Here is a 21,081-nt window from a genome sequence, read left to right on the forward strand (position 1 = left end):
ATATCCACCCCCAATAACCATCCTACCCCCCTCAAACAATCACAATTCGCCCTCCTCGACTCCCTCAACCCTGGCCAAACCCAGTTACGCGCATGCGGCATCCCGTTACAAACATCCAACCTCACATCAACCCCACAATCCCTCAACACCCTCGCATAAACCAATCCATCATCCCGTAACGGATTCGCCCCAGCAACCTAGACATACGTTTTCGGCAACCCCCCAAAGGAGTCCGGATCATTGAACGGCGAGAAATCCACCGACTTGGTATCCGGTTACAGGAATTCTCTGATTGCAGTTACCGCTTTAGCTTCTAGCACTGGGGCGTGTTTGTTCTGCGTCCGGGACAGCCACAAGGGTGCGTAATTTTCCGAATCGATGTTAGAGGTTAATGTGGCTGGGATTCTTAGCCATAGACCGGTTAGTGCTGTGGCGAGGGGCTCGCGAATTGATCGTTGCGCAGCGACGCTGGCGAGGTTTGCGCCGGCGGATTGGCCCCCTAGGATGAAGCCGTGGGTTAGGTTTCCTGGGATAGCTGCTGCTTCGTTTCCGGGGAAGTGGATCTGGGCCTTGGGAGCTGTGTTGGCAACTATCCAGACAATGTTGTCCCATATGTCTTGTGCTAGGATTGGGAATTTGTGTTCAGGAGCGAGTTGGTGGGTGATGGTTATCACTGTTATGTGGTAGAGATGCGTGAGGCCTCGCGCGAGAGGCGCGAGTTGTATGGGACTGCCCATGATGAAGCCACCGCCGTGGATGAGGATTATAATAGGGGTTTTGATTTCGGTTCGTTCTCACTGCTTTGACGCTGCGAGAGAAGGATCGTACTGGGTGTGAAAACCCATGCTGGGTTGATGTGCCCGTCGCGCATTGGGATGGAGATTTCGGTTTCCCGGAAGGAAGGGTGTTTGCCGATGGTGGAGAGGGCGGATTCGGCAAAGGCTTGGGCGGGTCGAAGGGTAGAAAGATCACTGAAAGAGAGCAGAGAGAGAGGGATAACATAGAGGGGGGTATCGGAGAGGACCTGGAGAAATTTGTCAGTGGTCTGATGGATGGCGGTGGAGGTGAAATAGAGGGTTCACCTGAGATACCTCTGGATCGAGATGACCTAGGGCAGTGATGGCTTCGACAGTGTCGTAGGATGTTATTGTGTGAGCCATAGCTGTGGTCCGTGGTCTATGCGTTTCTCAAGAGATATCGAGAACTATGAAAATCAACTGTCCAGCTGTATATGATGGAAGATCTTGATCCGTGGAAAAATCGAGGCTAACCTCGCGTGGCGTAATCGATGACGAAAACTGAAAGTGTGGCTTATGAGACACCCCGCGTTGAATACGGAGGTTATTGTAGTTGGTGGTAGACTTAGTGTCTTTAAAGAAGTCGACTAGGTCCTGAACTTCGCGCTTCTGATATTCAGTGCTCTGGGTGAGTGGATACAAATAGGTCCGTTATGTGCCCGGAAAAGAAGTCAACCCTCAATGGTTGAATATGAACATGCCATTTTATAGCTAATATTTCACAGATTGTTTCAAATCAAATTGACAGGAAGATCGTTTAACGCAAGGAACAACACGACACGGTTTGTAGCAATCAGAATCTATCCCCGAGATCCAAAACAACTCCAGTAAAACGAACAAATCCACAACCGCAGCAACACTGATATGTAGTTCGCAATCAAATAAACCACCGCCAGCTATACCTTCTCCGCATCGTGAGTTCTGTCCGCAGAAGGCTCAGCATTCTCATCCTCATCCTGCCTGTTCTTCCGCCACGGCATCATCCCACCTAGCCGATGCATCCCCCGACTTAGCGGCCGATAGACCACCACGACCGGTCTCCCCACGAACCTGGCAATAGCAGCAAACCAATCATCCGGAAACACGCGCACAACAACTGCCCACGGCCACGACAGCGCCGCGACCAGGATGCAAATCGCCCACTGGACACCATTGATCGGAACAATGCTGAAGGCGGTCTTTCCGACGAAGGCGATCAGGATCTGGCAGCCAACCATGAGACAGTTGATGATGATGAAGAAGTAGTTGCGATGCAGGCCTGTGAATATGTTAAATTTGTTGTCGAGCCGTCGGTTGTTGAACTCGTTGAATATTTGCATCCACACGAACGCGTTGAACACGATCGAGCGTCGCTCCTCGTCTGGGTAGTCTAGGAATCCGGGACCTTGGGCAAAGTGGAGGATTAAGGTCACGGTGAGTTGGAAGATGGCTTGCCCGATGATCATCTTCCACATTGTAATGGAGATGAGGCGGGCGCCGCGTTTCGGGGGCTTGCGGTCAAGTATGGCTTCGGTGGGAGGGTCGGTGGCGAGGGCCAGAGCAGCGAGGGAGTCCCTGTGTTTGTTAGTGGCCGACTTGTCGGATGATTGATTGGAGTCTTACATGATCAGGTTGATCCAGAGGAGTTGAACGGCTGTCAAGACAGATCTCATCTCCGCATCGGAGACGGACGAGATAAACGTCATGAGCACGGCAGTGATGTTGACGGTGATCTGGAATTGGAGGAATTTGCGAACGGCGTCGTTCACAGCTCGTCCCCACATTAAAGCAGTCAAAATGGAGGCGAAATTATCATCCATCAGCACGATCGCCGACGCTTCCTTGGCCACTTCCGTCCCCGCTATTCCCATTGAGAATCCGATATTGGCGGCCTTCAGGGCAGGTCCGTCGTTAGTTCCGTCGCCCGTGACGGCAACGATTTCGCCCATTTCTCGCAGACGAGTTACAAGAATCCGCTTATCTTCTGGGGAAGAACGCGCAAGGACTTGCAATTTGGGCAATGTCTCCTCGAACTGCTCGTCCGTCAACGTGCGGAAATGAGGTCCTTCCATGACAACGCCATCAGTGTAGATCCCGCAGTCTGTCGCAATGGCTTTGGCTGTCACCATGTTGTCGCCGGTGACCATGCGGACTGTAACACCTGCATGGTGGCATTTAGCCACGGCCTCAGGCACCCCAGGTCGAATGGGGTCTTGAATGCCGACGACACCGAGGAAGATCATGTTGTTGAGCAGCAGGGAGAGGTCGGCGGATTTGGGATCATCGGGGCTGACGCCATCTTGCGGAGGCCAGGAGGAGAAGTCCCGGTATACCAGGGAAAGAGTGCGGAGTGATTGTTTCGCGTATGTCAGAATAATGTCCTCCAGTTGCTGTCGCTCGCGTGTCTCAAGGGCATCAACGCCCGATGGTTTCCAGATTTCGGAGCTGTAACCGAGCAGGATTTCAGACGCGCCTTTGACGAGGAATCGATATTGACCGTTGTCCAGTCGCAAAACTACTCCCATGCACTTCAGACCGGAATCGAAGGGCATCAGCTGAATGACTGTTGCATTCGCTCGCTCCTCAGCCAGAGATCCCAAGCCGAGCACGTTCCGAGCAAAGCCTAGCAGAGCTGTCTCGGTCTTGGAGCCGACGAAGCCGGGAACCCCGTTCTCTTCACCTTCAAAAGCCGTCGAATTAATGGCGACTGACTGAATGAGTATCTGCTTGTGATCCTTAGCCATATCAGCAGCAAAAGCACCCGACCGTCGCTCGCTCCCGGTCTGGTTCTTATCGTCGAAGTGATCGTCCCCGAAAACTCCAGTGACAACTGTCATGCGGTTTTGAGTTAAAGTGCCAGTCTTATCGCTACAGACGGTTGTCGCATTTCCCATCGTTTCGCAAGACTTCAACACGCGCACCAAATTGTTGAGCTTAACCATGCGAGTAGTTGCGAAAGCCAGCGCCAGGGTAACTGCCAGGGGAAGACCCTCCGGAACAGCAACCACAATCACCGTAATAGCCACGATCAAGATATCTGTGAATTGCGAAGCTTTCTGAGAGCCACTTCTGGGATTGTCAGACAATGTACCGACGAAACGGAACAGCAGAACGAAGAAGAGCAGGATAGCAGCACTGCTACCGAGTTTCGCAATCGCCCCTGCCAGACCATCCAGTTTCTTCTGCAAAGGGGTAGGCTCCATATCCTGTCTCATCGCCATCAGAATCTTGCCGTAGCTAGAGTTTACCCCAACAGATGTCACAAGACATGTGCCGATTCCTTCGAGGATCTTACTACCCGAGATGATAAACGGGTCCATCTCGTGCGCTTTGCTGTGTCCTTGCTCCAACATGTCCATGACTTGCTGCGCACCCGTTTTCTTCAGCTGATCCGATTCGCCTGTGGCCGACGATTCATCACATTTCACGTTATGGCCCTCGATAAAAATGCCGTCAACAGGAACAATATCACCCGGTTCGAGATGAAGCACATCTCCCACGAGAACATCAAAGACTGAAATGCGAACTGTCTTACCAGACCGCACGACGGTGACTTCCCGGTCCTCTTTCTTTGCGTTCAGGCGTACAAAGGCCCGCTCTTTTTGCCAGTCGTTCAGGGACCCAACGAGCACGACGATGATTATGGCGATGCAAATGGCACATCCTTCAATCCAGTCCACGGGCATTGGCTCGCCAGGTTCGTGATGAGCACCAAATGTTTCATAGAGTCCCAGTGCGAGGGAGATGGCAGCCGCCGCTGTCAAGAGATGGAGGACCTTGTCATTGTATGCCAACCAGACCAGTTTCCATAGCGGCGTCGCTTTCTTCTCGGGAAGGGAGTTGTTCTTGTATACGCGGACTCGGTCGGCGAAGGGCTCGGGGCCCCCGTTGGCGGTTGATGATGTATGGTGAGCGGAAACGACGCTTTCGTTGGTGCTCAGACCCGAGGTAGCGTCGGTGCGTAGGCCCTTGACTAATCCCGATAGTCCACCAAGAGCCACAAACGCAGGGAGTGACTTGGGGTTCAGGAGCTTGTTGAGCTGGCCTGGAGAGAATGAGAAGGGATTATTGTCGACTTTGAAATCGTTCTCAGATCCGGGATCAGGTCGAAGTGCGTCTTCTTGTTCTTTGGATGAGAAAATACTCGACCCAGAGCTCGATGGTTTGCCTTTGCTGTCTGGGAGTTCTAGCAGCGGGCTAGCAGGTGCCATGGTGCTGCCGCTCATTGCTCGATCTCGGCCGGTGTGTGTCGTATCTATAGCCGTCAGGTTACTGAAAGACCTCTGTCGCGAGGACACGCCCGAGGAAACCGTCTCGTCAGGATCACCGATGATAGAGGAAGAACAGGAGCTATAAACCTCCTAGGAGACGTCAGACAAAGGTAGACGAAGCTGACAGGCAGATTCAAAGGCACCTACCGGGACCTGCAAGGTAATCGTCGGGACCGACGCCTGGCCAGACGAAGTTGGCTCTTTCTCTGGGGATACCATCTTGACAGTTGATCTGATTAGATTATCATGCCAATGTAGACAGAAACAAATATCATCTCGAAATCCATCGTTTGAGTTATGTACCGAGAGCTCGAAAAGCCTTGAGATCCGTGGAAAACAAGAAAGCACGGGACGAAGCGCCGTGGCCACCGCTGCACAGCCCCCTTTGATGTACCATCGGATGGTCCGTTTACATGGCACGCCGGGCTCGGCACCGCACAAACCAGCAGCGACGAGCGGAGCGCCAAGAGAGCTCCCAAAGGCCGACCGCGGAGCCAAGGCCGCGCGTGCATAAGTGGCCTGGGTGGCAGCGAGTTTATTCCTCGTTATTGTTTCGGGTGAAGAACCATATGGTTTGCAAGGGAGAATCCGCCACAGTCAGAGAAATGCGGGGTATATGCGCGGGGTATCAAGCCCTGTCCAACGGTGATGAGTGCCGCTGTAGCGGAGAGACGGAGTATATGCCACCCAGTATAGGACGGATCTCCACCGATAAAAAGCACAGCTGACTCCACAAGGCTGCCTTCTCTGGTCTTGATTTGTTTGACAGGTTGAGGCTGCTGTATGAAAAGCTTCCAAACTTTGCAACGATTGACCTTTGTTTTGGCTTTTGTGGAACCTCGAGATGGGTTTCAATCTTCATGCAGATAACAGCAATGACCCTCCAGAGGTGCGTAACTGGAGGGTGCACTTCATTGCGACGGTGGTGAGCATGGGAGCTATTGCCAGTGAGTCCAATGTCCCCTAGGTCGTGTATCTGCTTCTGATGAGTGGCAGTGGGATACGATACAAGTGTGATCGGCGGAACTTTGGCATTGAACTCCTTTCGCAGAGACTTCGGTCTCATCCATGTGTCTGACCATGCGACCGATACTTTGGAAGGAAATATTGTCTCCACATTCCAGGCCGGTTGTTTCTTTGGATCTTTGTTGACCTTCCCGCTTGCGGAACGCTTTGGACGCAAGATGGCAATAATCATGGCGATCTTGGTCTTCTGCGTGGGTGGCAGCTTGATGGTCAGTACCAAATTGGTGTATGAATGCCTCCCTGACAAAGGCTAAGTGCTTCTAATAAAGACCGCGGCCTCTGGTCATCTCGGCATGATCTATACCGGGCGAGTCATTGCAGGGCTAGGTATCGGCTCGGTGTCGCTGCAGGTTCCAGTGTATATTGCTGAGACAGTATGAAGAGTTTCTCAATTTTCGCATGTCAGCGTGACACTAACCAGAGTTTCAGTCACCACCCTCCATCCGCGGCCGCCTTGTTGGCATCTTCGAGATATGTTCCCAAGGAGGTGGGATGTGCGGATTCTGGATCAATTATATTGTCAATCGTACAATCTCCGCCTCCAAAATGGCTCAGTGGCAGGTCCCTCTAGGCCTTCAACTTTTGCCTGGCGCGTTTCTCCTGCTCGGAATCATCTGGTGTCCGGAGACGCCCCGGTGGTACGCCAAGCAAGATCGATGGGATGAGGCAGAGAAAAGCCTGGTCTGGATCCGCAAGCTAGACCGTCACCACCCCTTCATTCAAGAAGAGCTGAGTCAGATCCGCGAGCAAATTCAAGTTGGCATGCCTCCCCAAGGAATCAAGCACAGTCCGATGTACTTTGTGCAGCGACTCTGGCAAAAGGGCACCCGCAACCGAATCGGGATTGGTCTCTTGCTAATGGCATTTCAAAATCTGACTGGTGTTAACATCATCACCTAGTAAGCAGGGTCTGTTCCTTTGTTTCAGACAGGATCAAGGCAGTTTTGTCAGAGTGTATCGTTAACTCGGTTGCGAAGCTACTCCCCGCGCATCTTCGAGACGCTGGGTATTACGGGAACCGACACCAAGCTGTTTGCTACCGGGTTTTACGGGGTCGCAAAGACCCTCGGTATGGTGATATTCAGCGTGTGGCTGGTCGAGAAAGTTGGTCGTCGCAGCGGCTTGATCTGGGGCGCCTTCATTGGCAGCTTGCCGATGTGGTATATCGGTGGGTATGTCTTCAGGGCAGATCCGTCCGCAGCTGCAGCAGCTGGAAGAACCGAACCAAATGCAGCGGGATACATTGCCATGGTCTGTGTGTATCTGTATGGTCTGATTTACTGCGCGACTTGGCAGGTAAGAAAACCGGCTACCTTGTTTCTTTCACGGGCTGATCATCCCTGTATCTTCCATCAGGGTATCACCTGGGTTATTTGCTCTGAAATCTTTCCGATCGATATCCGTATGCTCTGCGTGGCCATCACGACGGGCGATCAGTGGCTGTGGTCGTTCATCATTAGTCGTACGACGCCCTACATGATCACCTCACTCGGGTACGGAACGTATTTCTTCTTCGGGTCGCTGATGATATGTATGGGTATCTGGGCCTATTTATTTATCCCGGAGACCAAGGGGAAAACGCTGGAAGAGATGGAGATGTTATTCGGTGCTCCGAGCAGCGTTGACCGAGAGCTCAATGAATACGGCGTGGTGAAGGAGAAGAGTATGGCGACATCAACGCATGTAGAGAGAGTCTAGACAAACAAGTCCAATTAATATGGCGTAGGGCACAATGGTTGTACCGATAGTTGAGAGCAGGGAAGGGAGAAGGAAGGGACGGATGGTGGAGAAGCAAGTCGCGAGAAATGCTGATGCCTGATCCTCGAGGCCGCCGAGTCGCGGGGGACCGTGACAGCGATGCCCTAACCCTGAGCCCTCAATATAAGACCATATCTCCAGCATTCAATTCAATTCTCCATCTATTCTAGTCCATCTCTTAATTATCGTCCCTGTAATCCAATATTTCCAAATCCCAAATCGCCAAGTCCACCCCGCAACCCGCATTCACGCGACATGACACCGTTTCTATTCAGCATGCCTCTGGGCACGCTCAATGGCACCATGACGATCGGATAATTCTCCGTTTTCGACAGCTTCTGATCACCATTTTCACAACTAGATTCCTCTACCAATCGGACCCCTCGCCGTTGCTCCGGGTACGACATGAGCATTCTATTGGATTTGCGTCGGCAAGCGGGCCTCTGAGTGGTAATCGGCGGTGGCAGTGCTCTTGTCGCCGCTGTGCGGGGCATCTCTGGCCCATGAGACTATAAGCTGGCAAATACCAGCGTAGGAATGCGCAACACCTGCTGCGGTCAGAGTTTAAAATTTTCTCCAGAGGGTTTCCTTTGCGCCCCGACTGTCTTGTGTTCGTGAACCTTGTGGTCAGGGGTTTTTCTCTCATCCGCTCAGCCATCCTATCCATTCCGTCGGTCCTAACCCCTGACACCAGATGGTATGCTCGGCCATTCAAAATCTGGCTTCTCTGGTGACGGATCACGGTACGTCCCTTCCGCTCCGTCTAGCCATGAAAACGAAACATCCCCGGCTCAGCAATCATGAATGTATCGCCCACGTCGCCCGAGTCTCATCCGCACAGGATTGAGCGACGAAGATCAGTAGGCGAATCGAGCGTGGGGGCCTGGTCTACCCGACCAAAACCAGTGGCTACGGCCTGCGAGCGCTGCCGAAGGAGGAAGATCAGATGTGATGGTGAAACGCCCTGTGCGACCTGTCGACGATTCTCGATTGCTTGTGTGCGACCGCGCAAGAATAGCGAGACCCAGGCGGCACTGGAGCAGCGTGTTCGGCAGCTCGAAGCGCAGATTGTTGAGCTCAGTACGGGGTTTGTGTCTACTTCTCAGACTCAAATCCCCGGGGTACAGGGTGTCGATTATCCATCCCCAGCCAGAAAGGCGCCCCCTGTGCCTTTGACGCTGAATACTCAATTCGGAGACGGTAGGCAGGATCCCGAGGATATAGCCTGTGATGAACCGTTTAAACATGCTGTTGGCGATTTCGATTCCCCCGGTTTAGACATCCCTCGTATAGAGATCGTCGATTGTGCTGGTTTATCACCGACCTCGTTAACGCCTACCCCGTCTTTGCCATCCGCCGGATCGGTGGCGTCCAGTCCCATGTCCGGAACCCTGGACGCCGGCCTCATTGCGCCTCACTTCGGCTTGGCCTTGTCGCCCCCGATGTCGACTTCTCCGTCGCCCAGCTACGATTCGCTCCCGTATCTCTCGCCAACTAGTGTTGCCGAGTCGTCGATTTCGCGCCGATCCTCGGTCTCGTCACTCGGTCTGGACATGGACTGGGGAGGGCCCAACATCACAATACCCGATAGCCCGGACGATGATCTATCATTCAACTCATTCGCACCCCTGCCTTCCGATGTGCGGCCCACACCTGTCCCTACGAGATTCGAGGCCGAGACTTTACTCGACCTCTTTTTCGAGAAAGCACATGCCTTCGGGTATCCTGTTGACCAGAGCCGTTTTCGCGCATTCCTCGACATAATCGATGGTTCGTACGATAGACCTCTGGGGCCCGGTCATCCACAACCGGTATCGATGGCGCGGTTCCATGTATACATGGCTATGGCGATTGGTCTGCGACTCAAGACGGATGGTCGTGCGACAGGGAGTCGACTACTAGAGAACTGTTATCGGCTGGCGCTGGATCAGATCCGGTCACCTCAGTTCTGGAGTCAACCGTTGGCAGGGGAAGCAGCGATGCTGATGGTACTGTTTGCAAGAGCGAGTCAGGATCGAACATGTTGACAACATTTCACTCTTTCAGTCAATGCTAGACGACACATTATATACCTATAGTGCTCGTGGACTAGATTCGAATAGCAATATCTAAACTTGGATACACAATGGCGTCCCGGAAAAGAAGGTCGTAGATTATCCCTTCGCTCGCAATTCCAACCCAACAGCTTTCTGCTGTTCCTTGACAGTATCCATAAGAACTGTCAGATGCTTCTCCGCGCTCTCCCACTCCCTCTCAATCACCTCTTGAGCATGCGGTCGAGGCTCAAAAACCGCATCAAAGGGTTCCGGCATTGAAACAAACCCCGATCCAAACGCCATATCATCCAATTTCTCGGGTTGTCCATCAGATCCCTTCCTTGGATGAACATTATAAGCCCATAAGATCCGCGCGATGAGCAAGTAGAGCGAATTCATGGCAATATGTCGCCCGGTGCACACGCGCCGTCCATACCCGAACCAATTCCTAAACCCGTCCTCCGTCGTGTCAAGCCATCTTTCTGGATAGAAGTCATCCGGGTTCTCGAAATCAGTCTCGTTCCTGATCATAGACCAGAAGAGCGGAATGACGGTGGCGCCCTTGGGGATGCGATAGCCCATGTACGTATCGTCTTGCTGCGTGGCGTGGGGGAAACCGCCGGGAAGGATCGGTCTCCAGCGCAGAGTCTCCTCTATAGTGGCTCCGATGTACGGGAGGTTCTCCCGATCTGAGAAGTCAGGGAGTCGGTGTGGTCCGATCACACGGTCGAGCTCTTCCTGTGCGATGGCGACAAAGCGGGGACGTGTCACGGCGGCCAGGACGAAGATCTGCATCACGGCAGATGTGGTTTCCAGGCCGGCATTGGCGAGAATGCCTAGATCGTAGGCTAGTTCTACCGGGGGCATGGTCTGGGCCTGCTTGGAGTTAGAGAACTCCTTGGTCCAGTTCCATGGCTCGTTGGCTAGTGCGCGGTTCATGTTGCGCATGTGCTGGTCGGCCTCGATGTTGAAGAGTCGTTCGGCTTCCTTTTTCCAAGGAGCGAAGGGTGCTGGCAGTTTGTTGAGAATTGGAATTGCGTCCACGATCCAGGTGCCCGGTCGGCCGGCGTATACGAAATTGCTGAGGACTTCCCGAGCGGAGTGGATTTCAGGCTCGTCCCCGGTTTCTAGTCGAAATCCGTAGGTCAACGCATACATTAGACTAAAGCTGTATCGCTCGATGATCTTATGGAAGTTGTTCGATCCGAGAAATTCGTGAAGAAGCTGCTTGCTCTCTAGGTCCTGGATCGGCAGATACGTAGACGATGCTCGAGGGCTTAGCACGGGCGCTTCCATGCGCTGGTGTAGTCGGTAGCGGTCGTCGTAATGGCGCACCAGGAGATGCATGCCTTTGGTCACGTTTTCGTTGGCCATGACCATTCGTGGTCTATCACTATATACGCTACCTCGCTTGTCCAGCAGTTCACGGGCAATGGCAGCATCGGCTACCATGATGATTGTCTGTCGTCCAAATTGGGCGCTCCAAATAGGCCCATACCTCTTGCTCCAGTCGTCGAAGGTGCGCCATGGGACCACTTGGGGGACTTGGTGGATGTTGCCGATGAATGGCAGTCTGCGAGGGCCAGGGGGTAATCCCCGGTCGCGTTGATATTCATACGGGAGACGAAAAATGACGAGTCCGGCCAATGTACTCAGAATAATACCCATAGTTTATTTAGCAGGTGTAGTCGGTCCACAAGAGAAGCGGAGGGCGTTTAGAGCAGGAGACTCCTACCCCAGCTTATTTATGGGCAGAAATGCATTGGCCGGCGGATGGCTGACTGGCAATCAAGTTATTAGTCTATGTTGGTTGCACTCCACCTGGAAGATGGCGCAACCCAATGTAGGCTATTTTCAGTCCATTTTCCCCTCATCTCACGGAGCTAAAGGAATTTTAGACATGGGAGGATTCGAGTGGTGGGACCCCTATTCCTCAATGAGCTTGTCTAGTCAATTAAGTAACTGCCATTGCAGCTTCTGACATGTCAAACTAAAGGATCATCGGACCTTTGGCGCTAAAATTATCACAGTAAATTCGCCTTAGCGGCATTATTGTCGGCGGCAAAGCTCGCGCCGCTTTAACGAAATACCTAATCAATAGGCAGAGAGTGATCGAATATCGAAGAAATTTTGAAGTAATCATACAACAAAGCCAATGTTCCGACTAGTGGCTTTTGCTTTTGCGTAGTCTCCAGGTCCTTTAATGCAAAATAGTGGCTGCAAATCACTTCCGATTGCGAAGTCCAGCACGTCGAGGCTGTCTTGCTTTACTTTCCGGAACAGAAACCTCTTTCTTGGAACTTTCTTCGTCTACATCAGCGCTGGCTTTCCGCTTCTGGGTCGCCTTTGCCGATTCCCCGGGCTTCTTGCCCTCCGCCAGCACCTGCACTAACGATTCAATTCGTTTAGTTCGCACTTTCGGAGAAGCAGTTTCTACCCGCCACAGCACCGCATAGCGATCCGTCTTGTTCAATCCCTCGAAAAAATTGGCCGCGGTAGGTTCGGCAGCTAACGCGGCAGCAAGATCATCGGGGACTGTCATATTCGCCGGTCCACTATAAGCACGAGCCCAGCGTCCATCTTTCTTCGCAGCCTCGACGACTGCCAATCCTGCGGGTCGCATTTTGCCTTCATCGATCAAGCGTCCCACGGTCTGGACGTTCTTCTGTGACCAGATACTCTTCGCCCGTCGCGGCGTGTATCGCACCAGCCACCAATCCTTGTCGAACGGATTAGCTCGTCCATCAATCCAACCGAAGCATAGTGCCACTTCGACGGCCTCGGCGGCAGAGACTGATGGAATGCCTGATGCTTTCTTGGCAAGCTTGAGGTAGAAGCCTGTGGCGGTGGAATGTTCGCGCTCGAGAAAGGATTCGAATTCCTTGGCGGATGGGAAGGGGTGGATTGGGAGGTCGGATGGTGTTGGTTTGACTGACATGTTGGAGATATACCGGGCCAAAGGGGTCTGTTGGTAGGTTGCTTGAGGGAGAGTTGGTTTTCGTGTTGTTTTTGTTGCTGTTATTAGGAGAATCGAGGCGCGCTTTGTCAGCAGCCTGAGGCAACAACGGGGATGTCTGGGCGCCGAGGCTCGCCAGAAGGGATGGAAACCGGTCATTTGTGAAGGAGCCTCGTGCGTGTACTTCATTTTTCTAGATCAAAGGTAGGAATTCTATATGTGGACTGTATCATGTGTTGTCAACCAACAAATATAATGAGGCGAACAGCGCGTGGCCAGCTTGGACCGATTCGCCCCATCAACTATTTTTCAATTTGTGCCTGAGGGACAAAAGAGAAAGCTTTCAACTGTCATGGCTAACAATACTAGCCCACAAAGCAAAGTGATTTATTTGCCTGGCAACGTCTATTCAAATCAAGTACTGTGCATGATGAAAACGAAATTCACTAAGAAAAACCTCATATCCTCTCAGATGCACCAGAACTTAGCCCTGCTCCACGTGTGATGCATGTCCACGTGTCGCTGGGTGCCCTGACCTAAAGCCTTCGTCGGGCCTTAATTCTGGGGTTTGCGGGAAACTCAGCAAGACAAGTTCTTTCACACTCACGATCACTCGAAATAATGGAAGCGATCGGGGCTGCGTCCGCGATCTTTGAGATCGCTACAACTGGAGTGCAATGCTCCATCAAGCTGCTAACCTTCGCCAGCCAGGACAACTCTGCAGAGGAGGAAATAACGCATATAGCCGAGGAGGTGTCTCTGAACGCGAGTATATTGCTGCAACTCGGCGACTTTGTCAAAGATGGCAAGAGAAATAACCAATCCACGGTGAAAGACGATAACGGCGACCACGATGAGAACCTGAGCCTGGTCGCTAATTCCCACGATCCCAAACACAACCGGCCGAGAAATGGTATTTTCAACCCAGTTGGACTTACGACTGTTCTGAAGCATGCCGAGCAATGCAGGGGAGTCTTTGACACACTCAACGAAGGTATAAAGCGAGTGAGCACGCGGTCTAATTCAACTTCTCGAACACCGGCACAGCACCAACATGCCCGGCTGGCGATGGTGAAATGGCCTTTCCTGAAGCCGGAAACGGAGGCCCTACGAGGTCAGTTGAGGGAAGTGAAGGGGACGTTGGTTCTGATGCTACAACTTGCTATGTTGCGCTATTCAAGAAGGGCGGCCGAAGGGTAAGTCCTGGTGGCGATACGAAAGTTTGATAGGAAAGTAATCATTGACTAACATCCATACCTATAGGGGGCCACGATCGCAGTTTAACACTTTTCCTCATTTATCTAAAACAGATGAGAAGTTGCTCGTTTTGTCCATTGCGGCAGCATATCAGAAGAAACCGGAAGCATTCCGGCCATCTAGCGAGGGCGCGAAAGTAAACAATGTGCCCGATTCTGTCGCGCATTTAAACAACCTGCCTCAGGCAGATAAGACCAAAGCCGCTGATGACTATCCGGAGGATACAAAGCTTAATTGTCTGTCCAGGTTTTGCAAGAGATTTCTCCCTTCGAAAACAATCGTTGTGGCGGCAGATCAAGCCAGTGAGAACCACATTTCTGAGCATGACTCCATTAAAGAGACTTCGCTGTATGTGAATCTACTTTCCCCAACTGTTTCCTGGATATCCCATTGACACTGAATGACCAGAGACTCAAACTACGCAATTGAAAGATCAGACGTGCGACCCGTTGATTTGGAGCAGCAGAGCTTCGCGTCTGCATCAGAAGCCCGCTCATGCGCTGATGATCAAGATGACACAACCGTTTTTGTCGAGGAGGCCAAGGCCAATGTGCAGTATTTATCTCCGCCGATTGAAAGCCCCCTTCAGTCGAAATCTCAACATCGAGCAGAGTAAGTATTATCAATCCCGAACGGCGTAATCTCCGGGTTTCTAACTCACAGTACCCAAGGCTGCTTCCTCTGAAGGAGTACCTTGAGGTCCGCGCCTTCTCCCCCGTGGCGTGCATCAAAGATCGCAAAATCCATATTGAATATGTAAACCGAGTCATTCAAATTTCTCAGGAATCAGCTCAATGGCAGCTACAGGCATGGAAGTCTACTTCTACCGATACCGTTCTCAGTCGCCTTCTAGCGCTTACCACCAGCGAGAATGAAGCACTACAAGCCTCTCCATGTACAGCTAATGACCCTTCAAAACTTGGCAATGCAATTCTCGAGTGGCTTCACTTAGGCGAGACTCTTCCACTCATCGATGATGTGGCACATGTTAGGGCGAGGGCTCTGACTGCGGTGGTTAAAGTAAGCCGCGAGTCACAGGACAAGAGTAAGGATATCGGTCGGGGTGAGAATAACCAAGGTGAAAAAGTCGATACGTGGACTAAGGTTAGTTCAGTACTATATAGCAGCAAGCATGATGTCCTACGCTCGAATATATGCTAATATCTTGTATTCAGGTACCACGGCAGTATATGCGTCCTGAGACCTTGAATGAATACAACTTACCTTGGATGGAAGATGAGGTAAGTCCGTTCACTATCGCTTTTGGTTCTGCTACTAACTTATAAATCCGCCCACAGCATGATTCGAACTGTATTATAGTTAAGCGGTTGATCTCACAGGCCTTCCAGGAGGAATTATTCGCCCATACCCACCACATTCATAAAAGGCCGAGGAAGAAGCAGGAATTGTCCACGGAGTGGAACCCTGACCCTACGCCAAATGCGGATATTATCTTACAATGTGACATTATTAACGGGAGGGACGTCGAAGATATAGCGGATGATCTTCTAGCTCAATATACAAATGCGTAACTCGTGTATTTATCATCAATCAATCAATCTAACAATCAATCAAGATTCTATTAGGCCTATCCATTGAAATGCTAAGCTATGCAGGAACTTCACCAAATGTAGTAGAATCTCAAGTCTATACATATACAAACCCTTAAATACAGCAGATAAATTAAAAAGCAAATATAACTAAATCAACTGCTGCGTGCCTACCACGTGTGTACCAAACCTCGTTTGCGCGCGTTACAGTGGCTAGTCAAGACTGACGGGCTCCTACCGTTCTTTCTACTATCATCTTCCTCATTTAGAATGAATCCCTCTAAGAGAGTGCTAGGCTCTAGAGCCTCCTTATCCTCCTCGTTATAAAAAGTAGCGAAGCGGAACTGTTAGAGAAGGCCTGTTCGTTGCTTGAAGTCGGCGACGTAGCGGATTGCCTGCGGGTGGGTTATGACTGCGTCGTAGTGTGCTTTTTGATTGTCTACTGCACTACAGGATTTATATGACGTACAGTATGTAAGATTCTGTTTTATTCAGCAAAGCGCCTGCATAGCCTGTCGTTTCAATAGATCGGCTTTATCAGGTTAATAGAATTTTCATTGAGTGATTGAGTGATTGATTGTCCTTCTCTAGTCGATACCCTTGAGAGTCTTCAAGCTCGGGGGTTGCCTGTGTCTTTCTGTTGTCAGTTTTTGAATGAGCTTGTCAAGCCTTTCGAACTGTCCTCTAAAATAGCCTCTGATGGAAAGATGTTCGAGATTGGGAGGCAGACTATCGAGCAGGGAAAATCCTTCCTCCACTTTCCACCCCGGATCTCCCAGGCCGATTGCAAAGAGCCACAAGAGATGAACGCCAATATCCAAATACTTCAATGCCGTGAAGTCTTTGAGGGAGCCCTTGCGCTCCCAAAAGCCGGCGCCTGGGCGATTCTCCCAAGATTCATCCAGATCGGGTTTTTCATGCGGGAGTGGTGATCCTGCGCACCATGCATCCTCCTGACCAACGCCATCGTCATAAGAGTCAAAGCCTCGATTATCACCTTCTAGGACCACCTCAGGGATCTCTATCTCCTCTTTTTCCCCAATTTAGGCCTAGAACAAGGATCTCGGATTGATACTGGCAACTTTTCCGTCGGAAATTGCTCTATGTAGGGCAAATTGCAATTCTCCCCGGTCCCATACACCACACCTCAGCAGAGTCCGACACAAGGTGTCATTTGGTCCGCTGAAGATTTGGACTACCGGGGGTTCAGTAGTAAAATAGGGGATCCAGTTTTTATTCCGTACAAACGCCAACCACGCATCTCCAGCCTGTTTTGCAATATGGTCGATTGGGTGCATACCCCTAAGCGAGTCTGTTCTGTGGTAATATACTTCATTGCGATACATAAAGGTTTTGACCATGATGCAATGGATGCGTTGAAGATGGTATGCGTATGAAGGTGCATTATGGTAAAGCTCGGTATTGGCGCGACGTAGCAGCAAAAGAAGAGGCGACTCGAGATCGTCTTCCCCACCGAGTCTATTCCAGGCCTGCTCACTGAAGATGTCCGGTATGACCAAAGTCTCAAGGATAGGGGAGACAGACATAATCAGTGCGGTTAATGAGTGTACCAGAAATGACATTCGCCTCCCCTAGATCCCCGGAGAGCTGAATACTTGCATCATTTGGTCTTGCTTATGGGCCAGGAACCCAGCAGAACGCGCAATATTCCTCAGTTGGCAGCATTCGTCAGACTTTCGACACGCTTATCAAATCAGAGAAAGAAGGAATGAACGAAAAGATATGGATGAGAGTCTCCGTCGGTAGCTCTGACAGGGCTGCCATGATTGATATGAGTTTCTTCGGAGCGAACAGATGAACCCGAGAGAGGGGTATATAGTTATAGTAAACCAATGAGGTCTTTAGATCCTGAAAAGTCTGGAAGGCTATCGAAATCTTTCATAATTACGAGGTTGTTATGCGCGAAATATAGTTGAAAATGCAGGTTTGTTGTTGGACTGACTCAGTACTCTTCGGAGCCTGCCGATTAAGTTCAGTGGAGCCCAGCCATACGTAGGGAATAGGCAACACATAACATCCCTTAGATATTTTTTAGTATTGCACGTGCCTGAATACCCCACGGGAGGTCAGCAGGTGAGGTAAGTTCGAGGTATATACTAAGGGTCATCTGGCTCCACCTTCTCCTGCTTGGACGTTAGTCAATACTACTGCTACTACTACCCTAATGCCAAAGATTTTCTTCTTATGTATCTCAGTAGTAAGACCAAGTTCTACCATGAAGTTTTGGGTTAAAATTCCATGATTCATTTCTTGCCTCAATTTTTTAGTCGCCTTTGTAGTCTTACGGCACGGTGATAATGGGAAAATGCCAGTCTATTAGAGCTCTCGAACATCATGTTGTTTATAGACAAAAAAATGACAGATCGGTCGATTTATAATCAAGGTCTGATTTCTAACACCTATCTCACGCGAAATGAAGCCGATATTATGCAATATAAATGCAATGAATCGATCGGTTGAGCAATCGGTTGAGCAAGGCGATGAATGTTTTTTGAACGGCGATAACAACCAACTACCAGAAATACTACGTTCCTTCGAAGCCACGGCCCCCTATCACCGACCACGGAGATTTCTGCCACTAAATTTCATGACTCCAACTCTCCAACTGCAGGTACCTTTGCTGAATGGCTAATAATCCACAGCCAAGACGCATTAACGCCTTGGCGTCGGGCGGTTGCGCCGGAGATAAGGCACTCTATTTTCCTCTCGCTATCTGTTATCAGTTTATTTCTAATTTATTCCCCAAGGTCGTCCCGATTGCCGATCATCATGTCAGTGCGCTGCCTGATTTATGCGGAATACCATCATGCCGGGAATGTCGGCTCGCTGAAGAGCAGATCCTCGCCCCGATAAGGAGGTACCAAACAAAATGATATCGGCCAAGAGCCTGCACGCTACAGTCAAGCTATCTCCAAGTCGTAGATCCTTCCGGAAATTAAACCTGGGCTGAGTCAGATCAATATCTAACTAGTTAGCAATGTCCTCGATGTTACCCAAACTACCTATATAAGTAACTACTAGCCCGGTGCACCATCTCCATGGAATTGGCAACCACTTCTCTTCATGCATCTAGGAACTCTCCTCTCCCTGGCCGTCGTTGCCGTTGGGGCTGCCGTTCCCAATGGCCAGACCCTCTCACTCAATGGCATTCCCTACTACCTCAGCGGGATTCCTGTGTCTACCCTGCAGGGACACAACTCCTCTCTATTCGACCAGTCCTTGACGGAGGGGATTGACATCGTTCCGCTCACGGTTATTCCTGTCTCTCCTTCCACTCAGATCAGTTCTCTGCTATCCGATTTCAGCACACGCGATGATGTCTTTCAATCTGAATTCTTGCGGACGGTTCTCCTTACCCCAATCTCTAATGATACCAGAAGCATTTCGATCAGCGAGTATGCTTCCAAGTTAAAATCGGAGGGAACGAAACTTCTCTTGACAGGGCCTGGTCTTGCTGCCACCTCTGATAGTGTGATATCCGTTAGCGCGAGCAAGGCTCTTCCTACCGGCCCATACTTTGTGTCTGCGTCCACTGGAAAGGTGTTCCGGGCATACCGACTATACCCCGACGACAACGTTGCTTTTATCCAGGCTGCCATCAGCGATGAAGACGGTGGTTTTCTACCCCTGTCAGCTATCACGGAAAACGCCATGACCAAAGATGTGGCTGTGCCGTCTCGTCTGTACTACACACCAACTCCCAAGCAGCCCTTAGCGGGACTGCGACTGGGCGTCAAGGACATTTTCCATGTGGAGGGTCTCAAGACCAGCGGCGGAAGTCGATCCTACTATTATCTATACGGAACTCAGAATGTCACGGCACCATCTATTCAACGGCTAGTTGATCTGGGTGCCATCTTTGTGGGCAAGACCGGTACGGTGCAATTTGCCAACGGTGACCGACCTACAGCCGACTGGGTGGATTTCCACTGCCCCTTCAACCCCCGTGGTGACGGATATCAGGCCCCCAGCGGCTCCTCGTCCGGCTCTGGTGCCGCAATTGCGGCCTACTCGTGGCTCGACATCACGGTTGGAAGCGACACTGGCGGTTCCGTGCGCTCTCCTGCCTCCGTGCAGGGAGTCTACGGTAATCGTCCCTCCACGGGTGCCATCTCTCTCGAGCACGTACTGCCTCTCTCCCCCGAACTCGACACGGCCGGTGTTTTCGCTCGCACTCCCGCCCTCTGGTCTCAAGTGACTCGCGCATGGTATCCCCATTTCCGGCACAACTACACCTCCTTGCCTCGCAACTTCTACCTCGGCGGCGACGGCTGGGACGGGGAGGACATGACCCCCGAAGCTCACAGCCTCCTCAACACGTTCGTTCAGCAGGTCGAGAAATTTCTCAAAACCAACCACACTACCATTGACCTCTCTCGGCGCTGGAACCAAACCCACTCCTCCTCCACTCCCAGTCTCGATGACCTCCTCGACCTCACCTACGCCACCATCACCTCCGTCGACCAATACAACCACCTCGCCACTCCTCTCTTCGCCGACTACGCCGCCGCCAACGGCGGCCGTCAACCCTTCATCAACCCGGGCCCTCTCGCCCGGTGGAACTGGGGCCAGTCGAACGGCGGCAACGCCTCCTACGAAGTCGCCCTGCGCAACATGACGCAGTTCCGTACTTGGTGGGAGAAAGATGGCTACGGGCGCTCAGACGCCGATTCCTGCTCCGAGGGTCTCTTTGTTACCATCTACTCGGCCGGCGAGACTGACTACCGCAATGAGTACTTCGAGTCTCCCGGGCCGCCGCCACTGGGTTTCTCGCTCGGGCGCATCGCTGTCTTCTCAGGTTCTCCGGAAGTTGTGGTTCCCTTGGGCGAGTCCCCGTACAACAGTACGATCTCATTGAAGACGGAGTATTTGCCTGTGAGCGTGGCGTTGCAGATGGCGAGAGGATGTGATCATGTTTTGGCAGATTTGGTGGCGGGTTTGGGCAAGGAGGGGATTTTGAAGGATGTAGGAACCGGGTCGAGATTGTATTCGAAGGGTATTTAGAATGTTTGTTGATAATAGATTGTCATTTAATTGTGTGCTTTGCGTTGGTGGTACTCATTATGTGCTCTACCGGCCATGGCAGAAATATATAAACCGGACAGTATCATTATTTCACGAGCTGGCGTGAAGAACTCACTGAAAAATATTAGGTTTCAATTTGGGCCTGACCGCAGTTTCATCGTGGAAAATAGCATTGTAAGTGAGATCATGTGGAATTTTTTGAACACTACCGAGTATTTCAACCCAGGGAGCATGAGAACATGCGCGGCATACAGTGGCTTAAAGCAGCATAAAACGACGATGACAACCAGAATCGCACTAGGCAACTCTGAATTATAGTCGCAAATAAATGGTACTGTTCTCACCGAACAGGGGATGTGGTTTAGTGGTATAACGTTCCCTTAGCATGGGAAAGGTCCGGGGTTC

At 51.3% G+C, this 21,081-nt stretch overlaps 8 protein-coding genes across 8 annotated transcripts; 4 read left to right on the plus strand and 4 right to left on the minus strand.

Annotated features, from left to right (window-relative positions):
* Nucleotides 1–275: 275 nt before the first annotated feature.
* On the minus strand, nucleotides 276–5,266 carry KD926_010815 (calcium ion P-type ATPase; the record flags this gene model as incomplete). The annotated part of the gene is made up of 6 exons (XM_053103218.1): nucleotides 276–673; nucleotides 799–1,024; nucleotides 1,272–1,421; nucleotides 1,700–2,351; nucleotides 2,400–5,137; nucleotides 5,195–5,266. The coding sequence occupies 6 exons, from the start codon at nucleotides 5,264–5,266 to the stop codon at nucleotides 276–278; spliced, it is 4,236 nt and encodes a 1,411-aa protein (XP_052953379.1).
* Nucleotides 5,267–5,891: 625 nt separating this feature from the next.
* KD926_010816 (sugar porter family MFS transporter) lies at nucleotides 5,892–7,771 on the plus strand (the record flags this gene model as incomplete). Its single annotated transcript, XM_053103219.1, has 6 exons — nucleotides 5,892–5,994; nucleotides 6,044–6,282; nucleotides 6,343–6,447; nucleotides 6,503–6,972; nucleotides 7,051–7,369; nucleotides 7,430–7,771. 6 exons carry the CDS (start codon nucleotides 5,892–5,894, stop codon nucleotides 7,769–7,771), a joined length of 1,578 nt encoding a protein of 525 aa, XP_052953380.1.
* Nucleotides 7,772–8,631: 860 nt separating this feature from the next.
* On the plus strand, nucleotides 8,632–9,858 carry KD926_010817 (Zn(II)2Cys6 transcription factor; the record flags this gene model as incomplete). The annotated part of the gene is made up of 1 exon (XM_053103220.1): nucleotides 8,632–9,858. The coding sequence occupies one exon, from the start codon at nucleotides 8,632–8,634 to the stop codon at nucleotides 9,856–9,858; it is 1,227 nt and encodes a 408-aa protein (XP_052953381.1).
* Nucleotides 9,859–9,984: 126 nt separating this feature from the next.
* On the minus strand, nucleotides 9,985–11,535 carry KD926_010818 (cytochrome P450; the record flags this gene model as incomplete). The annotated part of the gene is made up of 1 exon (XM_053103222.1): nucleotides 9,985–11,535. The coding sequence occupies one exon, from the start codon at nucleotides 11,533–11,535 to the stop codon at nucleotides 9,985–9,987; it is 1,551 nt and encodes a 516-aa protein (XP_052953382.1).
* Nucleotides 11,536–12,091: 556 nt separating this feature from the next.
* Nucleotides 12,092–12,805, minus strand: KD926_010819 (YdeI/OmpD-associated family protein; the record flags this gene model as incomplete). Its single annotated transcript, XM_053103223.1, has 1 exon — nucleotides 12,092–12,805. The coding sequence occupies one exon, from the start codon at nucleotides 12,803–12,805 to the stop codon at nucleotides 12,092–12,094; it is 714 nt and encodes a 237-aa protein (XP_052953383.1).
* A 639-nt stretch (nucleotides 12,806–13,444) lies between these two features.
* KD926_010820 (uncharacterized protein) lies at nucleotides 13,445–15,612 on the plus strand (the record flags this gene model as incomplete). The annotated part of the gene is made up of 6 exons (XM_053103224.1): nucleotides 13,445–14,019; nucleotides 14,087–14,428; nucleotides 14,489–14,692; nucleotides 14,752–15,184; nucleotides 15,256–15,321; nucleotides 15,379–15,612. 6 exons carry the CDS (start codon nucleotides 13,445–13,447, stop codon nucleotides 15,610–15,612), a joined length of 1,854 nt encoding a protein of 617 aa, XP_052953384.1.
* Nucleotides 15,613–16,217: 605 nt separating this feature from the next.
* Nucleotides 16,218–17,177, minus strand: KD926_010821 (uncharacterized protein; the record flags this gene model as incomplete). The annotated part of the gene is made up of 2 exons (XM_053103225.1): nucleotides 16,218–16,630; nucleotides 16,931–17,177. The coding sequence occupies 2 exons, from the start codon at nucleotides 17,175–17,177 to the stop codon at nucleotides 16,218–16,220; spliced, it is 660 nt and encodes a 219-aa protein (XP_052953385.1).
* A 1,537-nt stretch (nucleotides 17,178–18,714) lies between these two features.
* Nucleotides 18,715–20,655, plus strand: KD926_010822 (glutamyl-tRNA(Gln) amidotransferase, subunit A; the record flags this gene model as incomplete). Its single annotated transcript, XM_053103226.1, has 1 exon — nucleotides 18,715–20,655. The coding sequence occupies one exon, from the start codon at nucleotides 18,715–18,717 to the stop codon at nucleotides 20,653–20,655; it is 1,941 nt and encodes a 646-aa protein (XP_052953386.1).
* Between the last annotated feature and the right edge of the window lie 426 nt (nucleotides 20,656–21,081).

The sequence above is a fragment of the Aspergillus affinis genome (assembly GCF_023601865.1).
Source record: "Aspergillus affinis strain CMG 70 chromosome Unknown NODE_87_length_163274_cov_91_156480, whole genome shotgun sequence".
Lineage (NCBI taxonomy): Eukaryota > Fungi > Ascomycota > Eurotiomycetes > Eurotiales > Aspergillaceae > Aspergillus > Aspergillus affinis.